This window comes from Carcharodon carcharias, chromosome 11 (assembly GCF_017639515.1).
Source record: "Carcharodon carcharias isolate sCarCar2 chromosome 11, sCarCar2.pri, whole genome shotgun sequence".
In the NCBI taxonomy this organism is placed as follows: Eukaryota; Metazoa; Chordata; class Chondrichthyes; order Lamniformes; family Lamnidae; genus Carcharodon; species Carcharodon carcharias.
This window is the reverse complement of record NC_054477.1, coordinates 26,922-53,171: the sequence shown is the minus strand read 5'-3', so window position 1 is coordinate 53,171 and position 26,250 is coordinate 26,922. Positions and strand designations below refer to the sequence as shown.

At 44.4% G+C, this 26,250-nt stretch overlaps 1 protein-coding gene across 1 annotated transcript in view; it reads right to left on the bottom strand.

Annotated features, from left to right (window-relative positions):
- The window catches only part of LOC121284311 (protocadherin-16-like), a 114,993-nt gene extending 89,340 nt beyond the window's left edge, over positions 1-25,653 (bottom strand). Inside the window, exons 1-2 of the mRNA XM_041199698.1 lie at positions 25,587-25,653; positions 1,384-3,212 (exon numbers count right to left, since the gene is read on the bottom strand). Of these exons, the coding sequence (XP_041055632.1) occupies positions 1,384-3,198 (1,815 nt within the window). The 5' untranslated portion in view covers positions 3,199-3,212; positions 25,587-25,653. The remainder of the gene's footprint in view (positions 1-1,383; positions 3,213-25,586) is intronic.
- Between the last annotated feature and the right edge of the window lie 597 nt (positions 25,654-26,250).

Sequence of the window (26,250 nt, the reverse complement as noted above, 5' to 3'; positions counted from 1 at the left end):
CCCCTCCTGCCGGTGAAACTTGCCAGTCCCGCCGAAGTCAATGGACTTTTGAACAGCTCACCGCATTTTCCGGCTCTGTCCCCGGTACAATTCCATCCCCAGTGTCTACTTTGGACATACCTAATGGAAAATTGCCTCATCGATGATTCTTACTGTGAGATGACCTCATTATGAGGAGCAAAAGAACTGAGGCAGCTCTTACTTAGCATCACATGTATCCTTTTTAGCTTAATTTTAAGGAGCATTTCATTTACTTTCTGTATGTACAGAGGAGGAGCTCTTATGGTGCAGTTGGTAGCATCCCTTCCACTGAGCCAGAAGTGCCAGGTTCAAATCCCACTCCAGGACTTGATGGTCATGGAAAGCATGTTCAGAATGCGGCCAAATAAGTTAATTATCTATCTGCAAATTCTTCCGATATATGCCAATGGCAGCTAAGAGCAGGAGGGATTCCTGGTCAGCATGTGATGGAATGAAATTGGAGCCTCTATGTCACTAACCATAGCTCCAGGCTACAACATCCACGTAAAAGTGCATGTTGTCATAGCAACTTGGACTCCTTGGGCCAGCTGGCTGGACGCTGATGTGGGTCAGACTGGTGCCAACAACAAGGGATTTGATCCCCATTCTGGCGGAGGTGGATTTGGGACCCACTTCCTTGCCCTATCCCTGGTGGAGCTCATTGCATTGTGGGTCAGACCTGCCTTCAGGCAGAGAACTCAAGAAGATGATGCACTTAGGAATAGGAGGCCATTTTGCCCCTTGAGTCTGTTGCACAAATGGCTGATCTGTACCTCTTCTCTATCTAACCACCTTGGTTCCACATCCTTGAGGTTTGGTGCCCAGGGCTGAACACAATTACTCCAGATGGGGTCTAACCAGAGCTTTATATAACTGTAGCATGTCTTCCATCCCTTTGTATTCCACACCTCAAAATAGGCCACTTTGATTATGTAGAAGTCCACGAAGTAAACTTTAAAATTTCATGGGGTAATTTAAAACAGTCGCTTTTAGTTGTGAAGTTTTACCCTGTTCAGGAGTGCATTTCTCATGGTTGTTCAACAGTCTCTCCTCAAGCAGGGCTGGCTTCATACGGTACCTAAGAGGATCATATAATTGGACCAGTCTTCCAATTTCTTCCTCCAAGGAAGGTTTGTGACTCTATATGGCATCACTGTGTTCACCTCCTCAAGCCCAATTAACCCCCTCACCCTCAAATGTTGCTTCAGCCTCAGAAACACCACCCCACCGCACCCCAGAGCCAATCACCCTCCTCATAAGGCTAGAGACTGGACATTTAAAGTGAACATACAAAGAGTTACAAGTTCATCAACATTTACAAGTTATTAACAATCATAACTCTATCAATACAAATTTTCCTACCTGGAGGAAGCAAGTCCCCATTGGTTCATTTTCTTTGATTGACGTATTATAGAAATTGCTGCTGAACACGGGCTCATTGTCATTAACATCCTGTATCACTATGGTAACAGTGACGGAGGATGACAAGGGGGTATTTCCCTGATCAGTGGCCATCACTGTCAACCTGGGAGCAGGGTCTGTTTCATAATCCAAAGTTGCAGCTGTAGTAATAACGCCAGTGGCTTGATCAATGGTGAACCAATCAGAATGAAACTTTGGGCTGCTGATGATGCTGTAGATAATTTCACCATTACTGCCTTCATCTTTATCTCTGGCTGTTACTTGTAGCACAAAGCTTCCAGGGTACAGAACCTCTGGAATTGACTGTCTATATCCTGAGTGATCAAAGACTGGGGGGTTGTCATTAACATCAGTCACATGAATGGTAAATGTGGATTCAGCCCTCAATGGTGGTGTTCCAGAATCAGTTGCCATAACACTCAACTGGTAAGTATCTTGCTCCTCTCTGTCTAACACCTGGTCCACGCAGATCAGATAAATAATATTGTCCTTTGTAGTGAGTCCAAATTTACCATCACCACCATCCAGGGATACATTGACTTTGGCATATTCTCCATAGTCAGGATCTGATACAGAAATCCTGGCCACAAATTGGCCAGGTTGAGCTCCCTCTGAGATATGAGGTGAGCCATCTTCACTGAGAAAGATGATGGTGAGTGTGGGCTGGTTATCATTGTAATCTTTGACCTGGACAGTTACAAATGCTGTTGTTACTTCAGGGTGTGTGGCATTGTCTCTAGCTTGGACGACCAGCTCATGAACTTTCTTCATTTCATAATCCAATCCTTTATTTAACTTGATCACACCCGTCTTTGAATCTATGGCAAAGTACTGGTTGGGATCACTCTGCCTCCTGTTGATCTCATAAATGACCACACCATTATTCCCTTCATCTACATCTGTGGCAAAGACCTGCAGAAGACTGCTGCCGGGATGTAAGCTCTCTGAGATCATGGTGTAGTATCGAGTCTGATTAAATATTGGAGCATTATCATTTACATCCAATATGGAGACATCCAATGTCATCTGACTTGTTCTGTGGGGAGATCCACCATCAAAAGCTTCAATCACCAAAGTGTAAGTGGATTTCTTCTCCCTGTCCAGAGGATTATTGACCACTAATTCCAGGTCCAGTGTCTCTGCAACTCTCTTAGTTTCAAGCCTAAAGGCTTGCCCAATGTTTCCATCTTTAATAAGATATCCCTGTGTGCTAAATTGACCTCCATCTGCATCAATTGCTGAATCTAAACGAAACCTTGTTCCCACAGGTGTCTGTTCAGGCACATTCAGCTTCATTTGACTGTTGGGAAACACTGGAGAGTTATCATTGATATCATTGACTATTATCACCACCTCCACTGCATCACCTCCCCAATTTACTGCAACAAACTTGTACTTATCCCTGGACTCATGATCCAACACTCTGGCTGTTTTGATAATCCCTGTGGTTTCATCAATAATTAAATCGGAGGACATGCCTGTGCCATCAGTCTCATGAATAAAGAAGCTGCTGGTTATATGTCCAGGGGGAAGACCTGCGTTGATATCTCCAATGATGGTGAAAGGTGGCTGCTCCTCATCAATTTGCAGAACAAGAGGTTCATCTGACCCTGCCATGGACCATCCAACCAACAATCCTGATATAAGGTGAAGCCACAGAAACATGCTTCTGCATTTAGGCTGGGGCCTCTTCATTAAACCCATAATTCCAAACAATATTATTCCAATTAATGAAGTTGCACCTCCTCTCTTCATGCGAAGAATCTCACCTAGTCCATAAAAGAAATTATTCCATTGTTAGTCACAGGTGTAGCAGGAGATTACAAACAACTGCAGTATTACCCCAGTGAGAGTCAGTGTGTGTGGGACCTATACCCCAGTGATGGGCAGAAGTGTGTGAAACCCTTACCCCAATGAGGGGCAGTGGGTGTGCAACCCGTACCCCAGTGAGGGGGAGTGGGTTTGAAACCGTTTCCCTAAGAGAGTCAGTATGTGTGGAACCTGTACACCCTTGAGAATCAGTGCCTATGGAATCTGTTCCTCAGTTAGAGTCAGGATTGAACACATTACTCCAGCTGAGGAATAACCTTAGGAACACAGGAACAGGAGGCGGCCATTTAGCCCCTTGAACCTGTTCCGCTGCCATTCAATGATGTCATAGGAGATTTTTGATCTAACTCCATTTTAGCTGTTTACAATCTATAACCAGGCTTAGATGAGAGGCAGAAAGTAATGTTTGCTGATGATACAAAGTTAAGTGAGCGTATAAACTGTGAGGAGGACACAAAGAGGAAGGAAATATACAGGTTAGTGGCAGATGGAGTATAACATGGGTAAGCGTGAAGTCATTCACTTTGATAGTAAGAATAAAAAAATATATATTTTAAAAGGCATGAAACTTTTAAGTGCTGATGCTCAGAAAGGCTTGGGTATACTCATACAAGGAACAAGAAAATTTAGCATGTGGGTCCTGAAAGTAGGTAAGAACGTAAATGGCATGTTGGCCTTAATTGCAAGGCGATTGGATTACAAGAACAAAGAAGCCTTGCTACAGTTGTACAGGGTTTTGTTGAAACTGCACCTGGAATGCTGTGCGCAATATTGGTGTCCACATTTAAGGAAGGATACACCTGCATTGGAGGTGGTACAGTGAAGTTTCACTAGATTGATCCCTGGGGTGAGAAGTTGGCCTATAATAAGTGGCTGAGTAAATTGTGCCACACTCTTGGGAATTTAGAAGAATGAGTTAATCTCATTGAAACATTCAGGATTTTGAAGGGGTTTGACAAGGTAACAACTGAGAGGTTATTTCCCCTGGCTGGGAAATCTCGGACACGGAGACATCGTCTCAGGATAAGGGATCAATCATTTAGGACAAAGATGAAAGGAAATTTCTTCACCTAAAGGGTGAATCTTTGGGATTCTCCAATCCAGAGGGTTGTGGATGCTCCATCATTGAATATATTTAAGGCTGGGATAGACAGATTTTTGATCATTTAGGGAATCAGAGGGATATGGGGAATGGGCAGAAAACTGGAGTTCAGACAGTAGATAAGCCATGGTTATACTGAATTGTGGAGCTGGCTTTAACTGATCGAGCATTTGTGGAAGAAAGTTCCAAACTTCTGCCACTCTTTATGTGTAGAAATGTTTCCTAATTTCACTCCTGAAAGTTCTGTAACTTCACATTCGCCTTCACTCAAGAAAATGAGGATGAAGGTATCGAACTTGAGGAGAGAGACTGTGAGGTTCTTAAGCAAATTGATATAGGGAGTGACAAGGTATTGGAGGTGTTGGCAGGCTTAAAAGTGGACAAACTCCAGGTCCAGATGATTTGTGTCCCAGACTGCTGTGGGAGGCAAGGGAGGAGATCGCAGGGGCTCTGACCCAAATTTTTAATTCCTCTGTGGCCATGGGGGAGGTGCCAGAGGACTGGAGAACAGCTAATGTGGTTCTGCTATTTAAGAAGGGTTGTAGAGATAAGCCAGGGAACTACAGACCAGTGAGTCTCACATCAGTGGTAGGGAAACTATTGGAGAAAGTTCTGAAGGAGAGAATCTAACTCCACTTGGAGAGGCAAGGTTTGATCAGGGGGAGGTCATGCCTAACAAATTTGATTGAATTTTTTGAGGAAGTGACCAGGTGTGTAGATGATGTAACTTATATGGATTTCAGCAAAGCCTTTGACAAGGTCCCACATGGGAGACTTATAAAGAAGACAAATGCACATGGGATACAAGGTAATTTGATAAGGTGGATTCAAAATTGGCTTAGTTGTAGGAGGCAGAGGGTGATGACAGAAGGATGCTTTAGTCACTGGAAGCCAGTATCCAGTGGTGTACCACAGGGATCTGTGCTGGGTCCCCTATTATTCGTCATTTATATAAACGACATAGATGACTATGTTGGGGGGTAGGATTAGTAAGTTTGCGGATGACACAAAGATTGGCCGGCTGGATAACAGTGAGGTTGAATGTCTACAGGAAGATATAGACGGGATGGTCAAATGGGCAGATAAGTGGCAGATGGAATTTAACCCTGAAAAGTGTGAGGTGATACACTTTGAAAGGAGTAATTTGACAAGGAAGTATTCAATAAACAGCATGACACTAGGAAGTTCTGAGGAACAAAGGGACATTGGCGTGTGTGTCCATAGACCTCTGAAGGCAGAGGGGCATGTTAGTGGGGTGGTGAAAAAGGCATATGGGACACTGGCCTTTATCAATTGAGGCATAGATTACAAAAGTAGGGAGGTCATGTTGGAGTTGTATCGAACCTTGGTGAGGCCACAGCTGGAGTACTGTGTGCAGTTCTGGTCACCACATTATAGGAAGGATGTGTTTGCACTGGAGGGGGTGCAGAGGAGATTCACCAGGATGTTGCCTGGGATGAAACATTTAAGTTATGAAGAGAGGTTGGATAGACTTGGGTTGTTTTCGTTGGAGCAGAGAAGACTGAGGGGCGACCTGATCGAGGTGTACAAGATTATGAGGGGCATGGACAGGGTGGATAGGGAGCAGCTGTTCCCCTTAGTTGAAGGGTCAGTCACGAAGGGACATAAGTTCAAGGTGAGGGGCAGGATGTTTAGGTGGGATGTGAGGAAAAGCTTTTTTACCCAGAGGGTGGTGACGGTCTGGAGTGCACTGCCTGGGAGGGTGGTGGAGGCGGGTTGCCTCACATCCTTTAGAAAGTACCTGGATGAGCACTTGGCACATCATAACATTCAAGGCTATGGGCCAAGTGCTGGTAAATGGGATTAGGTACGTAGGTCAGGTGTTTCTCACGTGTCGGTGCAGACTTGATGGGCTGAAGGGCCTTTTCTGAACTGTGTGATTCTGTGATACTGTGATTCTGTGATACTTTTTGGACTATGTCCCTTTGCCCTGGACTTCCCAGGCAGTAGGAATAGTTTTTCTCTACTCCATCTGTTCTCCTTAGTATCTTGAAAACTGATTAAATCGCTCCTTAAGCAAAATTCCAGGGAATACAATCCCGATTTATGTAATCCTTCCTCATAATTTAACCCTTGGAGTCCAGTTATTATTCTGCCAAATTTATGTTGCGTTCCCTCCAAGGTCAAGATATCCTTCGTAAGGTGTGGTACCCAGAACTGCTCCCAGTATTCCAGGTGTAGTCTCACCTGTGTATTCACAGAATCACATAATTTTAACAGCACAGAAGGAAGCCATTCAGCCCATCATGCCTGCATGGCTCTCCAAATGAGCATTATGACCTAGTGCCATTGCCCTGCCTTTTCCCTGTACCCCTGCACATTGTTTCTATTTAAATAAACATCCAATGCCCTCTTGAATGCCTCGATTGAACCTGCCTCCATCACACTTCCAAGCCGTGCATTCCAGATCCGAACCACTCGTTGTGTGAAAAAGGTTTTTCTCACATCACGTTTGCTTCTTTTGCAAATCACTTTAAATCTGTGCCCTCTCATTCTTGATCCTTTTACGAGCAGGAACAGCTTCTCCCTATCAACTCTGTCCAGCCCCCTCATGATTTTGAACATCTCTATCAAATCTCTTCTCAGCTTCTTCTCTCCAAGGAGAACAGTCCCAACCTCTCCAATCTATCCTCATAGCTGAAGTTTCTCATCTCTGGAACCATTCTTGTAAACCTCTTCTGCACTCTCTCCAATGTGTTCACATCCTTCCTATAATGTGGCGCCCAGAACTGTACATGATACTCCAGCTGTCCAGTGTCTTATATAAATTCAGCATAACCTCCCTGCTCTTGTATTCTATGCCCCTATTAATAAAGTCCAGGATACTATATGCTTTATTAACTGCTCTCTCCACCTGTCTTGCCACCTTCAATGATTCTTGCACATATACACCCAAGTCTTTCTGCTCCTGCACCCACTTTCACATTTCACCCCTAATTCTATATTGTCTGTACATGTTCTTCCTACCAAAATGCATCACCCCACAAGTCTCCACATTAAACGTCATTGACCCCCTATCTGCCCACTTCACCAACTTGTCTATGTCCTTTTGAAGTTCTACACTGTCCTCCTCACAGTTTACAACACTCCCAAGCTTTGTATCATCCGCAAATTTTGAAATTGTCCCCTGCACACCAAGATCAAAATCATTAATATCTATCAGGAAAAGCAAGGGTCCCAATATCGACCCCTGGGGAACTCCACTACAAACCTTCCTCCAGCCCAAAAAATATCCACTGACCATTACTCTCCTATTTTTCAACCAATTTTGTATCCATGTTGCGAATGTCCCTTTTATTCCATGAGCAATAACTTTTCTCACAAGTCTGTTGCTTGGCATTGTATCAAATGCCTTTTGAAACTCTATGTACACCACATCAACAACATTACCCTCATCGACCTTTTCTGTTACCTCTTCAAAAAAGACTTCAGCAAGTTAGTTAAACACGATTTCCCCTTCAGAAATCCATGCTGGCTCTTCTTTATCAACCCATATTTTTCCATGTGACTACTAATTCTATCCCGAATAATTGTTTCTAGAAACTTGCCCACCACTGAAGTTAAACTGACTGGTCTGTAATTGCTGGGCTTATCCTTACAACCTATTTTGAACAAGGGCAAAATGTTTGCGATTCTCCAGTCCTCTGGCACCTCCCCTGAGTCTGGGGAAGACTGAAAGATTATGGCCAGTACCCCTGCAATTTCTATTCTCGCTTCCTCCAATATCTTTGGATGTATCTCATCTGGTCCCGATGCCTTGTCAACTTTAAGCATTGACAGTCTATTCAACACTTCCTCCTTATCAATTTTGAACCCTACTAGTGACAGAGTTTCCTTGTCTGTCACCATGGCCCTGGTAGCATCTACCTCCTTGGTAAAGACGGATGCAAAGTATTCATTTAATACCTCAGCCATGGCCCCTTTGTCCATGTGTAAATTCCCTTTTAGGTCCCTAATCATAAGAACTAGAAGCAAGTGTAGGCAATTCAGCCCCTCCAGCCTGCCCTGCCATTCAATATGATCATGGCTGATCTCATTTCGGCCTCAATTCCAATTTCCCGCCCTCTCCCCATAACCTTTCACCCCATTACTAATTAAAAATCTGTCCATCTCCTCCTTAAATTTATTCAGCGTCCCGGCATCTACTGCACTGTGAGGTAGTGAATTCCACAGATTCACAACCCTTTGAGAAACGTAATTCCTCCTCATCTCTGATTCAAATCTACCACCCCTTAGCCTAACACTATGGCCTCTCATTCTAGCATGCCCCATATGGGGAAACATCCACTCCATGTCTACTTTGTCTATCCCCTTTAGCATCTTAGATACCTAAATTAGATCTCCTCTCATCCTTCTAAATTCTAGTGAGTACAGGCCTAAACTGCTCAATCTCTCCTCATAAGACAAGCCCCGCATCTCTGGAATCAATCTAGTGAACCTCCTCTGAACCGCTTCCAATACAACTACATCCTTCCTCAAGTAAGGGGATCAAAACTGTGCACAGTACTCCAGGTGCGGTCTCACCAATGCCTTGTACAGTTGCAACAACACTTCCCTATTTTTATACTCAACTCCTTTAGTAATAAATGCCAAAATTCCATTTGCCTTCCTTATTACCTGCTGTACCTGTATACTAGCTTTCAGCAATTTATGCACGAGGACACCCAGATCCCTCTGCACTGAAGCATTCTGAAGTTTCTCTCCATTTAAATCATAAGCCGCCTTTTTATTCTTCCGACCAAAATGGATAACCTCACACTTATCCACGTTAAACTCCATCTGCCACATTTTGGCCCATTCACCTAACCTGTCCATATCCATTTGTAAATTTCTTATTTATTCATCGCAACTTACTTTCCCAACTATTTTGGTGTCATCTGCAAATTTAGCTATAGTACCTTCTATCCCTGGATCCAAGTCATTAATACAGATTGTAAATAGTTGCGGCCCAAGGACTGAACCCTGTGGCACCCCACTAGTTACAGCTTGCCATCCAGAAAAAGACCCATTTATCCCGACTCTCCGCTTTCTGATGGTTAGCCAATCCTCTATCCAAGCTAATATATTACCCCTAACTCCGTGTGATCTTACCTTGTGTATTAATCTTTTGTGCGGCACCTTATCAAAGGCCTTCTGGAAGTCCAGATATACTACATCTACAGGATCCCCATTATCAACTTTGCTTGTCACATCTTCAAAGAACTCTAGCAAATTAGTCAAACACGATTTACTCTTCATAAAACCATGCTGACTCTGATGGATTGCATTTTGACTTTCCAAATGCCCCATTACTGCTTCTTTAATAATGGATTCCAACAATTTCCCAACGACAGACGTTAAATTAACTGGTCTATAGTTTCCTACTTTCTGCCTCCCCCCCTTTTTGAATAAGGGTGTTATATTAGCATTTTCCCAACGCACTGGAACCTTTCCAGAATCCAGGGAATTTTGGAATATTATAACCAATGCATCCACTATCTCCACCACCACTTTCTTTAAGATCCTGGGATGTAGGCCATCAGGTCCTGGGGACTTGTCACTCTTTAACCCCAATAGTTTGCTCAGTACTTTTTCTCTAGCGATGGTGATTGTTCTAAGTTCCTCCTTCTCTTTATCCTCTGCACTACCTGTTACTATTGGGGTGGTACCAGTGTCCTCCACTGTGAAAACTGAGGCAAAATGTTAATTAAGCGTCTCTGCCATTTCTGCGTTCCCCACTATTAACTCCCCAGTCTCATCCTCCAATGGACCAACATTCACTTTAGCTACTCTCTTTCCTTTTATATACTTGTAGAAGCTTTTGCTATCAGTTTTTACATTTTGCCCTACTTTTCTTTCATAATTTACATTTGCTCTTTTTATTTTTTTTTTAGTAACCCTTTGTTGATCTTTAAAAGTTCCCCAATCTTCCAGCCTGACACTGACCTTTGCAATTTGGTCTGCCTTAGTTTTTGCCTTTATGTTATCTTTAACTTCCTTGCTTAGCCATGGATGCTTTTTCCCCCTCTTAACATCTTTCTTCCTCATTGGAATATATTTTACTTGGGAGGAATTGAATATCTCCTTAAATATCTGCCTCTGCTCATCAACTGTCCTACCTTGTAGTATTCCTGCCCAGTCCACTAGGGCCAAATCTGCCCTCATGCCTATGTAGTTACCTTTGTTTAACTCCTGAACACTAGTGTGGGACTCAAGGGACTGAATTTGAAATTCTAGCATGCTATGATCCCTCTTCCCTAAAGGATCCTTTACTCTAAGATCATTAATTAATTCCATCTCGTTACACAAAACCAAATCCAGAATAGCCTGCTCCCTGGTTGGTTCCACAACATATTGCTCCAAGAAAAAATCTCTAATACACTCTATGAACTCTCTCTTGAGGCTACCCTTGCCAATTTGATTAGTCCAGTCTATATGCATATTAAAATCATCCATGATTATTGCCGTGCCTTTCTTACATGCTCCCAGTATTTTCTGGTTTATACTGCGCTGAACTACTGTATAGGGGACCTATAGATTACTCCCACCAGGGACTTCTTTCCCTTGCTATTTCTTATTTCTACCCAGACTGACTCTATGTCTTGCTCTCCAGTGCCTATATCATTCCTCGCTACAGCACTGATCTCTTCCTTTACTAACAAAGCTACACCACCTCTTTTTCCTTACTGCCTATCCTTCCAGAACACTGAGTACCCTTGAATATTCAACTCCCAAACCTGTTCTCCCAGTAATCACGTCTCAGTAATCGCCACCACATCATATCTATTTATCTCTATTTGTGCTGTTAACTCATTAGTTTTATTCCGAACGCTACGGCCCTACTCCTCCTTTGACCACCCTTTTACTATTTATATGTCTATAGAAGACTTTGGGAATCCCCTTTATGTTGGCTGCCAGTCTTTTCTCATAATCCCTCTTTGCTTCTCTAATATGCTTTTTCACCTCCCCTCTGAACCTTCTGTATTCCTCTTGGTTCTCAACTGTATTTTCTAACTTGTCACCTGTCATAAGTGCGCTTTTTCTTATTTATCTTAATTTCAATCTCCTTTTCCATCCAGGGAGTGCTAGATTTGTTTGCCCTACCTTTCCCTTTCGATGGGATATACCTTGACTGTGCCAGAACCAATTCATTTTTGAAGGTAGCCCAATGTTCAGCTACAGTTTTTCCTGCCAATCATGCATAGCTGATACATGACTTCACAGAATTTATACAGTGCAGAAGGAAGCCATTTGCCCCAACATGCCTGCACAGTTTCTCTGAACCAGCAATTCACTGGTACCATTTTCCCAGCTTTTCCCCATAACCCTTCATGTTCTTTCTTTTCAGATAGCAGTCTAATTCCTTTTGAAAGCTTCGATTGAATCTACCTTCACATCATGTCGCTGGGTCAAAATCCTGGAACTCCCTCCCTAACAGCACTGTGGGTGTACCTATACCACAGGGACTGCAGCGGTTCAAGAAGGCAGCTCACCACCACCTTCTCAAGGGTAACTAGGGATGGGCAATAAATTCTGGCCCAGCAAGCAAAGCCCACATCCTGTGAATGAATTAAAAAAAAACTCTTGGGCAGCCCATTCCAGATCTTAACTAGTCGCAGCGTTAAAAAGATTTTTCTCGTATTGCTTTTGTTTCTTTTACCAGTTACTTTGAACCTGTGCCCTTTTGTCCTCAATCCTTAAATGAATGAGAACAGTTTCTCTCTATCTACTCTGTCCGGGTACCTCATGATTTTTAATGCCTCTATCAAGTCTCCTCTCAGTCTTCTCTTCTCTAATAAAGTAGTCCCAACTTCTCCAATCTATCTTCATAACTGAAGTTCCTCATAGAATCTCTCAGAATCTTTACCATGCAGAAGGAGGCCATTCAGCCCATTGGGTCTGCACTGACCGCACCGAAAGAGCAATCTACCTAGTCCCACTCCCCTGCCTTATCCCCGTACCTTGCACATTATTTCTTTTCTGGTACCAATCCAATTCCCTTTTGAATATCCTGGTTGAACCTGCCTCCACCACCTTTCCAGGAAGTTTGTCCCAGACTCCAACCACCCTCTGGTTGAAAAGATTTTTCATCACATCACTTCTACTCCTTTTAACCATTATTTTGAATCTGTGCTCAGATAGGACCATTCTCATGAATTTTTTCTGCACTCTCTCAAATGCCTTCACATCTTTTCTAAAGTACAGTGCCCAGAACTGGACACAATGCTGCAGCTAAGGCCAAGCTAGTGTCTCATGGAAGTTCAACATAGCTCTTTGCTCTTGTACTCTGTGCCCCTATCAATAAAGCCCAGGATACTGTATGCTTTATTAACCACTCTCTCCACCTGTCCTGCCACCTTCAGTGATATATGTACATATACACCCAGCTCCCACTGCTCCTGCACCCCCTTTACAGTTTACCTTTTATTTTATATTGTCTCTCCATGTTCTTCCTACCAAAATGAATCACTTCACACTTCTCCGCATTGCACTTCATGTGCCACCTATGCAGCCATTCCACCAACTTGTCTGTGTCCTTTTAGAAGTTCTATACTATCCTCCTAACAGTTCACAATGATTCCAAGTATCATATCATCTGCAAATGTACCCCAAGGGCCAGGTCATTAATATATATCAGGAAAAGCAAGGGTCCCAACACTGACTCCTGGGGAACTCCACTCCAAACCTTCCTCCAGCCCGAAAAATACCCATTAATCATTACTCTGTTCCTGTAACTTAGCCAATTTCGTATCCATGTTGCTAATGTCCCTTTTATTCCACTGCAACAACTTAATTCATGAGTCTGCTGTGTGGGACTGTATCAAATACACTTTGGGGGTCCATAATCAACAGCATTGCCCTCATCAACCCTCTATGTTACCTCTTCAAAAAACCCCAGAAAGTTAGCTGAACACGATTTTCCCTGAACAAATAAGAATATGAGAAACAGGAGCAGGAGGCCATTCAGCCCTTCCAGCCCACTCCACCATTCAATGCGATCATGGCTGATCTTCTACTTCAACAACATTTCCCTGCGCTATCCCTATATCGCTTGATGTTTTTAATATGTAGAAATCTATCGATCTCGGCCTTGAACATATTCAATGACTGAGCCTCCACAGCCCTCTGGGACAGAGAATTCCAAAGAGTCACCACTCTCTGAGTGAAGAAATTCCTCCTCATCTCAGTCCTAAATGGCCTGCCCATTATTCTGAGTATGTGTCCCCTGGTTCTAGGCCACTCCATCCCAGCCAGGAGAAACATCCTTTCTGCATCTACCCTGTCGAGTCCTGTAAGAATTTTGTATGTTTGAATGAGATTACCTTTCATTCTTCTAAACTCCAGAGAATAATCACAGAATCACAGTGCAGAAGAGGCCCTTCGGCCCATCGAATAATGTCCCATCTTTCCTCATAGAACAATCCCTCCACCCCAGGAATTAATTTAATGAACCTTCGGGGCACCCCCTCTATGGCAAGTATATCTTTCCTGAGGTAAGGAGACAGAAACAGTACACAACACTCCAGGTGCGGTCTCACCAAAGCTCTATATAATTGCAGTAAGACTTCTTTACTCCTATACTCAAAATCCTCTTGTAATGAAGACCAACAATAATATTTGCCTTAATTGCTTGCTGTACCTGCACGTTAGATTTCAGTGACTCACGTACAAGGACCCCCAAGTCCCTTTTAATTTCAACACTTCCCAGCCTCTCACCATTTATGAAGTACTCTGTATTTCTGTTTTTCCTGCTAAAGTGGATAACCTCACATTTCTCCACATTGTGTTCCATCTGTCAAATTTTTCCCAAATCCCCAAATCTCTCCAAATCCCCTCGAAGTATCTTTGCATCCTCCACACAACTCACACTCCCAACTAGTTCTGTGTCATCTGCAAACTTGGAAATGTTACATTTAATCCCCACATCCAAATCATTGATATAAATTGTGAATAGCTGGGGCCCAAGTACTGATCATTGTGATACCCCATTGGTCACAGTCTGCCAATCTGAAAATGAGAGAAGAAATAGCTTTGCATCTCAGTTTTAAATGAGTGTCCCCCTTATTCTGTAACTATGTCCCCTAGTTCGAGATTCCCCCACTAGTGGAAACATCTTCTCAACATCTACCCAGTCAATTCCCCTCAGAATCTTGTACATTTCAATAAGATCATCCCTCATTCTTCTAAACTCTAATGGATAAAGGCCTAACCTGTTTATCCATTCTTGATAAGTCAACCCCTTCATACCAGGAGTCAGCTAGTGAATCTCTTTTGAACTGCCTCCAATGCCAGTATGTCCTTTCTTAAATACGGGGACCAAAACTGTACACAGTGCTCCAGGTGTGGCCTCACCAACACCCTGTATAGTTGTAACAAGACTTCCCTATTTTTAAATTCCAACCCCACAGCAATACAGGCCAAAATTCCACAGAACTCATTTCTCGTTATCTTGACTCCCTTCTCTCTCCCCTTGTCCAGTCCCTTCCCACCTACATCCGTGATTCCTCTGACACCTTACGTCACATCAACAATTTCCAGTTCCCTGGCCCCTACCGCTTCCTCTTCACCATGGACGTCCAATCCCTCTACACCTCCATCCCCCACCAGGATGGTCTGAGGGCCCTTAGCTTCTTCCTCGAACAGAGGCCCGAACAATCCCCATCCACCACTACTCTCCTCCGTCTGGCTGAACTTGTTCTCACGCTGAACAATTTATCCTTCAACTCCTCTCACTTCCTCCAAATAAAAGGTGTGGCTATGGGTACCCGCATGGGCCCCAGCTATGCCTGTCTCTTTATGGGGTATGTGGAACATTCCTTGTTGCAGTCCTACTCCGGCCCCCTTCCACAACTCTTTCTCCGGTACATCGATGATTACTTTGGTGCTGCTTCATGCTCTCGTCAGGACTTGGAAAAATTTATTAATTTTGCTTCCAATCTCCACCCCTCCATCATTTTCACGTGGTCCATCTCTGACACTTCCCTTCCCTTCCTTGACCTCTCTGTCTCAATCTCTGGTGATAGACTGTCCACCAATATCCATTACAAACCCACCGACACCCACAGCTATCTCGACTACAGCTCCTCACACCCCACTTCCTGTAAGGACTCCATCCCATTCTCTCAGTTCCTTCGCCTCCGTCGCATCTGTTCCGATGATGCTACATTCAAAAACAGTTCCTCTGACATGTCCTCCTTCTTCCTTAACCGAGGTTTTCCACCCACGGTCGTTGACAGGGCCCTCAACCGTGTCCGGCCCATCTCCCGCGCATCCGCCCTCACTCCTTCTCCTCCCTCCCAGAAACATGATAGGGTCCCCCTTGTCCTCACTTATCACCCCACCAGCCTCCGCATTCAAAGGATCATCCTCCGCCATTTCCGCCAACTCCAGCATGATGCCACTACCAAACACATCTTCCCTTCACCCCCCTTATCGGCATTCCGTAGGGATCGCTCCCTCCGGGACACCCTGGTCCACTCCTCCATCACCCCCTACTCCTCAACCCCCTCCTATGGCACAACCCCTTGCCCACGCAAAAGATGCAACACCTGCCCCTTCACTTCCTCTCTCCTCACCGTCCAAGGACCCAAACACTCCTTTCAAGTGAAGCAGCATTTCACTTGCATTTCCCCCAACTTAGTCTACTGCATTCGTTGCTCCCAATGTGGTCTCCTCTACATTGGAGAGACCAAACGTAAACTGGGCGACCGCTTTGCAGAACACCTGCGGTCTGTCCGCAAGAATGACCCAAACCTCCCTGTCGCTTGCCATTTTAACACTCCACCCTGCTCTCTTGCCCACATGTCTGTCCTTGGCTTGCTGCATTGTTCCAGTGAAGCCCAACGCAAACTGGAGGAACAACACCTCATCTTCCGACTAGGGACTTTACAGCCTTCCGGACTGAATATTGAATTCAACAACTTTAGGTCGTGAGTCCCCTCCCCCATCCCCACCCCCTTTCTGTTTCCCCCTTCTTTTTTTTCCCAATAAATTATAAAGATTTTCCTTTTCCCACCTATTTCCATTATATAAAATAAAAAAAAAACCCACTAGAGCTATACCTTGAGTGCCCTACCATCCATTCTTAATTAGCACATTCGTTTAGATAATATCACCAACTTTAACTTTAACACCTATGTGTTCTATTGTACTATTGTTGTTGACATCTTTTGATGATCTGCTTCTATCACTGCTTGTTTGTCGCTGCAACCACACCAACCCCCTCCACCTCTCTGTCTCTCTATCTCTCCGCCCCCCACACACACACCTTAAACCAGCTTATATTTCAGCTCTTTCCTGGACTCGAACTCAAGTTCTGTCGAAGGGTCATGAGGACTCGAAACGTCAACTCTTTTCTTCTCCGCCGATGCTGCCAGACCTGCTGAGTTTTTCCAGGTAATTCTGTTTTTGTTTCCAAAATTCCATTTACCTTCTTAATTACTTGCTGCACCTGCATGCTAACTTTTTGTGTTTCATGCACAAGAACACCCAGATCCCTCTGTGCTGCACTTTTCTGGGGTCTCTCTCCATTTAAATAATAGCCTGCCTTTTGATTCTTCCTACCAAAGTGCATGACCTCACACTTTCCTACATTAAACTCCATCTGCTAAGTTTTTGCCCACTCACTCAACCTATCTAAATCCCCTTGCAGGTTCCTTATGTCCTCATCACAACATGCCCTCCCACCTATCGTCAGCAAATATGGATACATTACACTCTGACCCCTCCTACAAGTCATTAATATAGTTAGTAAATAATTGAGGCCCTAGGACTGATCCTTGTGGCACTCCACTAGTTACATCTTTCCAACCTGAAAAAGACCCATTAATCCCAACTTTCTGTCTTCTGTATGTTAACCAACCATCAATCCACGATAATAAATTACCCCCAATACCGTGACCTCTTATCTTGTACAATAGCCTTTTATGTGGCACCTTATCAAATTCCTTCTGGAAATCCAAATACATTACATCTACTGGCTTCCCTTTATCAACTCTGCTTGTTATATCCTCAAAGAACTCCAGCAAATTTGTCAAACATGATTTCCCTTTCACAAAACCATGTTGACTCTGTTTGATTGTGTTAAACTTTTCCAAATGTCCTGCTATTTCTTCCTTAATAATGGACTCTAGCATTTTCCCAATGACAGATGTTAGGCTGACTGGCCTATAGTTTCCTGCTTTTTGTCTCCCTCCCTTCTTGTACAAGGGTGTTACATTAGCGATTTTCCAATCCGCTTGGACCCTCCTGGAATCCAATGAGTTCTAGAATATTTCGACCAATGCCTCCACTATCTCTGCAGCCACTTCCTTTAAAACCCTTGGATTCAGGCCATCAGGTCCTGGCAACTTGTCTGCCTTTAGTCCCATTGGCTTGTCAAATACTTTGTCCTAAGAGATAGAGATCGTTACAAGATCTTTCCTCCCATTAGCTCCTTGCTTATCTCCCTCCAATCTATTCTGCTAGTGACATGCTCAAAAAAACTCCCACAGCTTTGTTAAACATGATTTCCCTTTCATAATCCATGTTGACTCTGCCCAATCCTACCATTTTTTCCTAATTGTCCTGTTATTACATCCTTTATTATAGATTCTGGCATTTTCCCCACTACTGATGTCAGGCTAACAGGTCTGTTGTTCCTCATTTTCTCTCTCCCTTATTTCTTAAAATAGTACTACATTTGCCACCTTCCGATCTGTAGGAACCATTTCAGAGTCTATAGAATTTTGAAAGATAACCACCAATGCATCGGTTATCTCTACAGCCACCTCATTCAACACTCTGGGATGTAGATCATCAGGTCCAAGGGATATTTATCTACTTTAAGTCCCATTAACTTTTCTAGTATTTTTTTTACTAATATTAATATCTTGCAGTTCCTCGTTTATACTAGTCCCTTGATCCTCCATGATTTCTATGAGGTTTTTATTATTTTCCTCCATGAAGACAGGCACAAAGTATTTTAGTTTCTCTGCAATTTCCTTTATTCCACATTATAAATTCTCCTGACTTCACTTGTAATGGACCCATATTTGTCTTTGCTTATCTTTTCTTTTTATGTACCTATAGAAGCTTTTATTGTTTGTTTTTATGTTTCTTGCTAGTTTACTCTCATATTCTATTTTGCCTTCCTTAATCTTTTTCTTGATCCTCCTTTGCAGAATTCTAAAATGCCCCTAGTTCTCAGGCTTGCCATTTTTTTGGCAACTTCATATGCCTCTTCCTTTGAGTTAACGCAATTCTTGATTTATTTTGTTAGCCACGATTGGAACACGTTCTTTGCTGGTTTTTTTACTCATTAAAGGAATGTATTTTTGTTCTAAACTATGTATTAGTTCATTGTCTATCTACCGTCAACCTTTTAACATAGTTTCCCAACCTACCATAGCCAATTTGGCCCTTGTTCCCTCACAGTTTCCCTTGTTTACTTTAAGGCCTTGTCTCCGATTGAACAACATCACTTTCGTGCTTAATGTAAAGTTCTATATTATTATGGTTACTCTTTTCTAAAGGCTCCTTTACAACAAGATTATTAATTAGCCCTGTTTCATTGCACAATACTAGATCCAAAATAGCCCATTCCCTAAGATAAAAGCAAAAAACTGCAGATGCTGGAAATTCAAAACAAAAACAAAAATACCTGGAAAAACTCAGCAGGTCTGACAGCATCTGCGGAGAGGAACACAGTTAACGTTTCAAGTCCGAATGACCCTTCAACAGAACTAAGTAAAAATAGAAGAGAGGTGAAATATAAGCTGGTTTAAGGGGGGGTGAGACAAGTCGAGCTGGATAGAGGGCCAGTGATAGGTGGAGATAACCAAAAGGACAAAGAGGTGTTGCAGGTGGTGATATTATCTAAGGAATGTGCTAATTAAGGGTAGAAAGCAGGACAAGCAATGTACAGATAGCCTTAGTGGGGGTCGGGTGGGGGGAAAGGATCGAAATAGGCTAAAAGGTAGAGATAAAACAATGGATGGAAATACATTTAAAATATAAAATAATTTAAAAATAATGGAAATAGGTGGGAAAAGAAAAATCTATATAAATTATTGGAAAAAAAAGGGGGGGATCGGAAAGGGGGTGGGGATGGAGGAGAGAGTTCATGATCTAATATTGTTGAACTCAATATTCAGTCCGGAATGCTGTAAAGTGCCTATTCGGAAGATGCGGTGCTGTTCCTCCAGTTTGCATTGAGCTTCACTGGAACAATGCAGCAGGCCAAGGACGGACATGTGGGCATGAGAGCAGGGTGGAGTGTTGAAATGGCAAGCGACAGGGAGGTCTGGGTCATGCTTGCGGACAGACCGAAGGTGTTCCGCAAAGCGGTCACCCAGTCTGCGTTTGGTCCCTCCAATGGAGAGGAAACTGCATTGGGAGCAACGAATGCAGTAGACTAAATTGAGGGAAGTGCAAGTGAAATGCTGCTTCACTTGAAAGGAGTTTTTGGGCCCTTAGACGGTGAGGAGAGGGGAAGTAAAGGGGCAAGTGTTGCACCTTCTGCGGTTGCATGGGAAGGTGCCGTGGGAGAGGGTTGAGGCGTAGGGGGCGATGGAGGAGTGACCAGGGTGTCCCGGAGGGAACGATCCATGCGGAATGCTGCCGGGGGTGGGGGAGGGGGGCGGGGGGGGGGGGGGGGTGTTGCGGGGAGGGGTTTGGGGGGAGAAGGGAAGATATGTTTGGTGGTGGCATCATGATGGAGGCTGGTGGGGTGATAAGTGAGTACAAGGGGGACCCTATCATGTTTCTGGGAGGGAGGATGACGTGTGAGGGTGGATGCGCGGGAGATGGGCCGAACACAGTTGAGGGCTCTGTCAACCACCGTGGGTGGAAAACCTCGCTTAAGGAAGAAGGAGGACATGTCAGAGGAACTGTTTTTGAAAGTGGCATCATCAGAACAGATGCGACGGAGGCAAAGGAACTGAGAGAATGGGATGGAGTCCTTACAGGAAGCCTTCTGGACTGAATATTGAGTTCAACAATATCAGATCATGAACTCTCTCCTCCATCCCCACCCCCTTTCCGATCCCCCCTTTTTTTTCCAATAATTTATATAGATTTTTCTTTTCCCACTTATTTCCATTATTTTTAAATGTATTTCCATCCATTGTTTTATCTCTACCTTTTAGCCTATTTCGATACCTTCCCCCAGCCCCACCCCCACTAGGTCTATCTGTACCTTGCTCGTCCTGCTTTCTACCCTTAATTAGCACATTCCTTAGATAATATCACCACCTTCAACACCTCTTTGTCCTTTTGTCTGTGACATCTTTTGCTTATCTCCACCTATCACTGGCCGTCTATCCAGCTCTAACTGTCCCACACCCCCCCCCACCCCTTAAACCAGCTTAGATTTCACCTCACTTCTTCTTTTCCTTAGTTCTGCTGAAGGGTCATTCAGACTTGAAACGTTAACTGTGTTCCTCCCCGCAGATGCTGCCAGACCTGCTGAGTTTTTCCAGATATTTTTGTTTTTGCCCATTCCCTAGTTGGTTCCTCAACATGTTCATCTAGAAAACCATCTTGCATATTTTCCAAGAATTAATACTAATTAGGTACGAATTAAAACATCAGTACTAATTAGGTTTACCCAGTCTATATGTAGATTGAAATCCCCCATGTTTACTGTATCCATGCTAACCTTCCTTAATTAACCCTCATTTGACCATTGAACTATTAATTTTGTCCTGAATGGCCATAACTTCTGGTGCAGTGGCAAGTGAGTTGGATTGCCACTCCTGCCAAAATAACTTACCTAGAAATCCAGGCAATTATATCCCGCCTGGCCTTCCGGCTCAGGCTGGGCGAGATCTGTGTACTGGGTGGTGGCGGGCGGGCTTCCCCATCTCATCTTTGGGGTACTACTACCCCACCTTACTCCACCCCCCACCCCCCACCCCCCCATCCCCCTCCCCCCCACAATATGCTGCCACAGAGCTCAGAAGTTACAGCCCATTGTTTCTAGAAGTTGTCCCTCCACCGAAGTTGAACTGACTAGCCTGTAGTTGCTGGGCTTATCTTTACACACTTTTTTGAACAAGGGTGTAACATTCACAATTCTCCAGTCTTCTGGAACACCCCCAGAGCCTACGGAAGGCTGGAAAATTCTGGCCAGTGCCTCCACGATTTTCGCTCTCACTTCCCTCAGTATCTCAAACAGCCCGAGTGAGTTATCAACTTTAAGTATAGGCAGCCTATCCAATACCTTCTCCTTATCAATTTTAAATCCTTCTAGCGTATTAATTACCTCCTTTTTAATTATTCCAGTTAATTATTCTTATGCTTAGTTGTTCTTTGTCCTTTTCTGTAACCAATCTAAACTTTATAATACCATGATCATTGTCCCCTAAATGTTCTCCTACTGATATTTGATCCACTTAGCCCACCTCATTTCCAAGAACCAAGTCTAGCAGGTGCCTCATTTCTCATTGGTCCAGAAACATAACCCTGTTGGAAAATTTCATGAACACGCTCTAGGAACTCTTGCCCCTCTCTGCCCTTTACACTACTAATGTACCAGTCTATATTGAGGTAATTAGAGTGCCCATTATAATTACTATATAATTCCTGCACTTCCCGGTAATTTCCTTACAAATTTGTTCCTCTACATCTTTCCCACTAGTTGGTGGCCTATAGACTACACCGAGCAATGTATTTGCATCTATTTTGTTCCTCAGTTCTAGCAAAATAGATTCTGTCCTTGGCTTCCCTGGGGCATCCTCTTTTTCCAGCACTGCAATGCTATTCATAATCAATATCGTCACCCCTCCCCTTTTCTTCTTTTCCTATCTTTCAGGAACAACTTGTATCCAAGAATATTTAACACCCAGTTCTGCCCTTCCTTGAGCCAGGTCTCTGTTATCACCACAACATCATATTTCCACATGGCAATCTGCGCCTATAACTCCCCAATCTTATTCACTATATTCCGTGCATTCACATACATGCACAGTAACCCTGATTTAGATGTTATTACTTTTTCCCTTACTCTACCTCCACCTAATAACTTACTATTCGCTACTCTAGTGCTGTCACTCCCAGTATTCTGTGCACCTTGGTATTCCTCTCTGATAATTCCTCCTGGTTCCCATACCCCTGTCAAGTTAGTTTAAAACCTCCCCAATAGCACCATCAAATCACCCACAAGGAACTCAGTCCTGGCTCTGTTCAGGTACAACCTGCCCAGCCTGTACAGGTCCCATCTCCCCTAACACCAGTCCCAATGTCCCAAGAAGCTAAAGCCCTTCCTCCTGCACCATCTCTCCAGCCACTCATTCATCTGCTTCATCCTCCAGTTTTTATACTCATTTGTGCTTGGTACTGGGAGTAATCCGGAGATTACTACTTTTGAAATGCTACTTGCTAATTTACTACCTAACTCCCTAAATTCTGGCTGCAAGGCCACATCCCTCTTTCTACCTAAGTCATTGGTATCGAGGTGAACCAAGACTGCTGGTTATTCACCCTCCCCCCTTCAGGGTGCTCTGCAGCTGCTCAGTGACATCCTTGACCCTGGCATCAGGGAGGCAACACCATCCTGGATTCATGTCTGTGGCCACAGAAGCACCTGTCTGTTCCCCTAACTATCGAATCATCTTTCACTATTGCTCTTCCAGACTTCATTGTACCCACCCTGTACAGCTCAGGTGACCAGTGGTGCCATGGACTTGGCTCTGGCTGCACTCCTCAGAAAAACCATCGTCTAAAACTTTGCTAACCACAAAGTCCTCAACCTCATGGATTCCTCACAGTGACAGCAGCTGCTGCAACTGGTGACACTTCCTGCATAGATAGTTATCCAGGACATGGGCAGTGTCTTGAAGTTCCCACATAGCACAGAGCATGCACTCTAGAGGCTGGAGCGGCCCTGCCATTCCTCCATCTGTTAATTAACAACTTTGCTACAGTTAATAAACCTCAATACTGCTATTAAACCTTTACCAATGCCAATAAACCTTACTAATACTGATAAACCCTAAAGATAGACATTACCAGAAATAGTAAACCATACTTTAAAACAAAAAGAAAGAAAAGGCTCAGCAGTTTATTTCCTTGTTTAGATAAGATTTATATGAAATACCAGCAAATCACCTACTTGCATCCCTGTGATGTCACACTTCAATTTTTCACTCTGAGGGTGGGCTCTGAACCTACAGACTGGCTCCTGGTGAAGGGACACAGCCCCACTCTGCCCTCACTGCCTCCTGGTAGCAACAGACAGCCCCACTCTGCCCTCACTGGCTCCTGGGGTAGCAGACAGCCTCACTCTGCCCTCACTGCCTCCTGGTGAAGAGAGACAGCCCCACTCTGCCCTCACTGGTTCCTGGTGAAGGGAGACAGCCCCACTCTGCCCTCACTGGCTCCTAGTGAAGGCAGAGAGCCCCACTCTGCCCTCACTGGCTCCTGGTGGTAACAGACAGCCCCACTCTGCCCTCACTGCCTCCTGGGGGTAGCAGACAGCCCCACTCTGCCCTCACTGCCTCCTGGGGGTAGCAGACAGCCCCACTCTGCCCTCACTGCCTCCTGGGGGTAGCAGACAGCCCCACTCTGCCCTCACTGCCTCCTGGGGGTAGCAGACAGCCCCACTCTGCCCTCACTGCCTCCTGGGGGTAGCAGACAGCCCCACTCTGCCCTCACTGTCCCTCTGATCACCAAGCCTAAGTTTGAAGAAAGGAAAAGTAGTAAAACTCACCAGCCAATCAACTCATGGCTTTGCAATGATATCACCATGTGTGTTTTTTTCTCTCGGAATCAGTGCAGAAAAGGCCCTTCGGCCCATTGTGTCTGCACGCTCTCTCACTTCAGTATTGCTGACCTGCTTCACCCTCCTCCAGGACTTCCAGCCCCTTGTATTCTAATCCTCTAGTTATAAAGGCCAGAATTTGATTAACCTTTTTGATTATTTTCTTTATCTGTTCATGAAATCTTGGTGATCTCTGTACCTGGGCCCTCCAAGGCTCTTTAGACGTCCACTTTTTGTGATTTTCACCTTTTAGAAAATATCCTGTTCTATCCTTTTTTGGTTCAAAGTGGATGTGACCTCACACCTTTCAATTTGCCACAGTTTTGTTCATTCACTTAATCTCTTAATATCTCTTTGTAATTTAATGCTTGCATTGTACACTGCTCAGAGTGCCACCTATCTTTGTATCACTGGCTAACATAGATATGTAGATTTCTGACCCATCATCTGCCATTAATAAACACATGAATAAGTGGTGTTTTACAAAGGGTTAGCATAAATGTCCTTACATTTTACTCTATTCCTCTATTTACAAAGCCACGGATCCTTAAGCTTTTTCACAGCCTTCTCAAAATGTCCTACCACCTTCAACAATTTACATCTTACTTACCCCTCCAGCTCTCCCTGTTCTTGCACCCCCTTTAAATTGTAACATTTTATTTATTTCGCCTCTTTTCATTTTCTCTTCCAAAATGAATCACTTTACACTTGTGTGTTAAATTTCACCACCCATGTTTCAGCCCATTTCACAAGCCAATGTTTTCCTTAAGGCTGTTATTACTATTCTCCTCCACTTCCAAGCTCTTTATAAACTTTAGAATTATGTTCAATTAGACTTGAGTCCAGGTAATTAATATCAACACCAGCCCCTGGGGGCCACACACACAACTATATACTTCCCAACACTCCCCTCTCTCCACCTTTTACTCCACATTTACTCCGTTTTCCAGAAAAAGGTCTCTTTTCCCCATCTCAATTTCTTTATCTCAATTCCCTTCTCTCATCCTAGCTGCTCGCTTTCCCTTTTCTCTCTCCTCCACTTTCCCCGTCCCCTAATCTTCTCCCATTGACCCCAGCTCTCTCTCTGCTTCTTCCTCCTACCTGCTCTCACCTTCCCTCTTTAGCCCCTCGCCAGATATCCCACCCGTCTCTCTCTCTCTTTGTCTCTCTCTGTCTATCTCTGTCTATCTCTGTGTCTGTCTCTATCTCTGTCTCTTTCTCTCTCTGTCTATCTGTCTCTCTCTCTCTATCTGTCTCTCTGCCTCCATTATCTCTCCCATGGCTCCTGCTGCTGTTGAAGCTGAGCTGATTTCTCACCTTTCTCTTTACTCTCTCCTCTTTCTATTCTTCTCGAGCCCTTTTGCTGCACCTTTTTCTCTCTTACTCGTCCTCCCATTCTCTTCCCCCTTTCTCCGCTCTCCCTCTCCCTCTTTCTTTCTCTCTTTCTTTCTCTGTCTCTTTCTCACTCACCCAGATTTTCGATCTTTTTCTCTCCTTCGATTTCTTTCTCGCCAAGATCCTTTTGAATTAAAATTCCCGAGTCGCTGCCGCAATCCCGAGGCGCCTGAGAACCAGCGGAGGAAGCGGGAGCAGCGACTTACATCCCGGAGCCGGGACCGAGAAGCAGGACCAGGACCAGGAGCAGAGCCGGAGCCGGAGCCGCTCCTCTCGCCGCGCAGACTGAGTGCAACACGTCAGCAACTCGTCCCGCCCGACACCCCACCCCCGGGAGGGGGGAGAGAGAGCGGGGCGGGGGGGGGACAGACCCCAACACAGAGAGACAGGGGGACAGATCCTGATACACAGAAGGAGAGAAGGAGATAGAGGGACAGAGAGGGAGAGACCCCAACACAGAGAGGGAGAGAGAGAGAGAGGGACCCCCCCAAAAAAAGAGAGATAGAGGCAGAAACCCCGAGAGAGAGAGACTGAGGGAGGAACCTCAATAAAGCGAGGGGGAAATCTGAATACAGAGACAGGGGGACAGAGGGAGAGACCCCAATATATATAGAGAGAGTCACAGGAATAGACCCCAACACAGAGAGAGGAAGAGGTACAGAGGGAGGGACCCCAATACAGAATGAGAGAGACACCCCAGACAGAACGACAGAGAAAGGGATAGGGAGGGAGGAGAGAG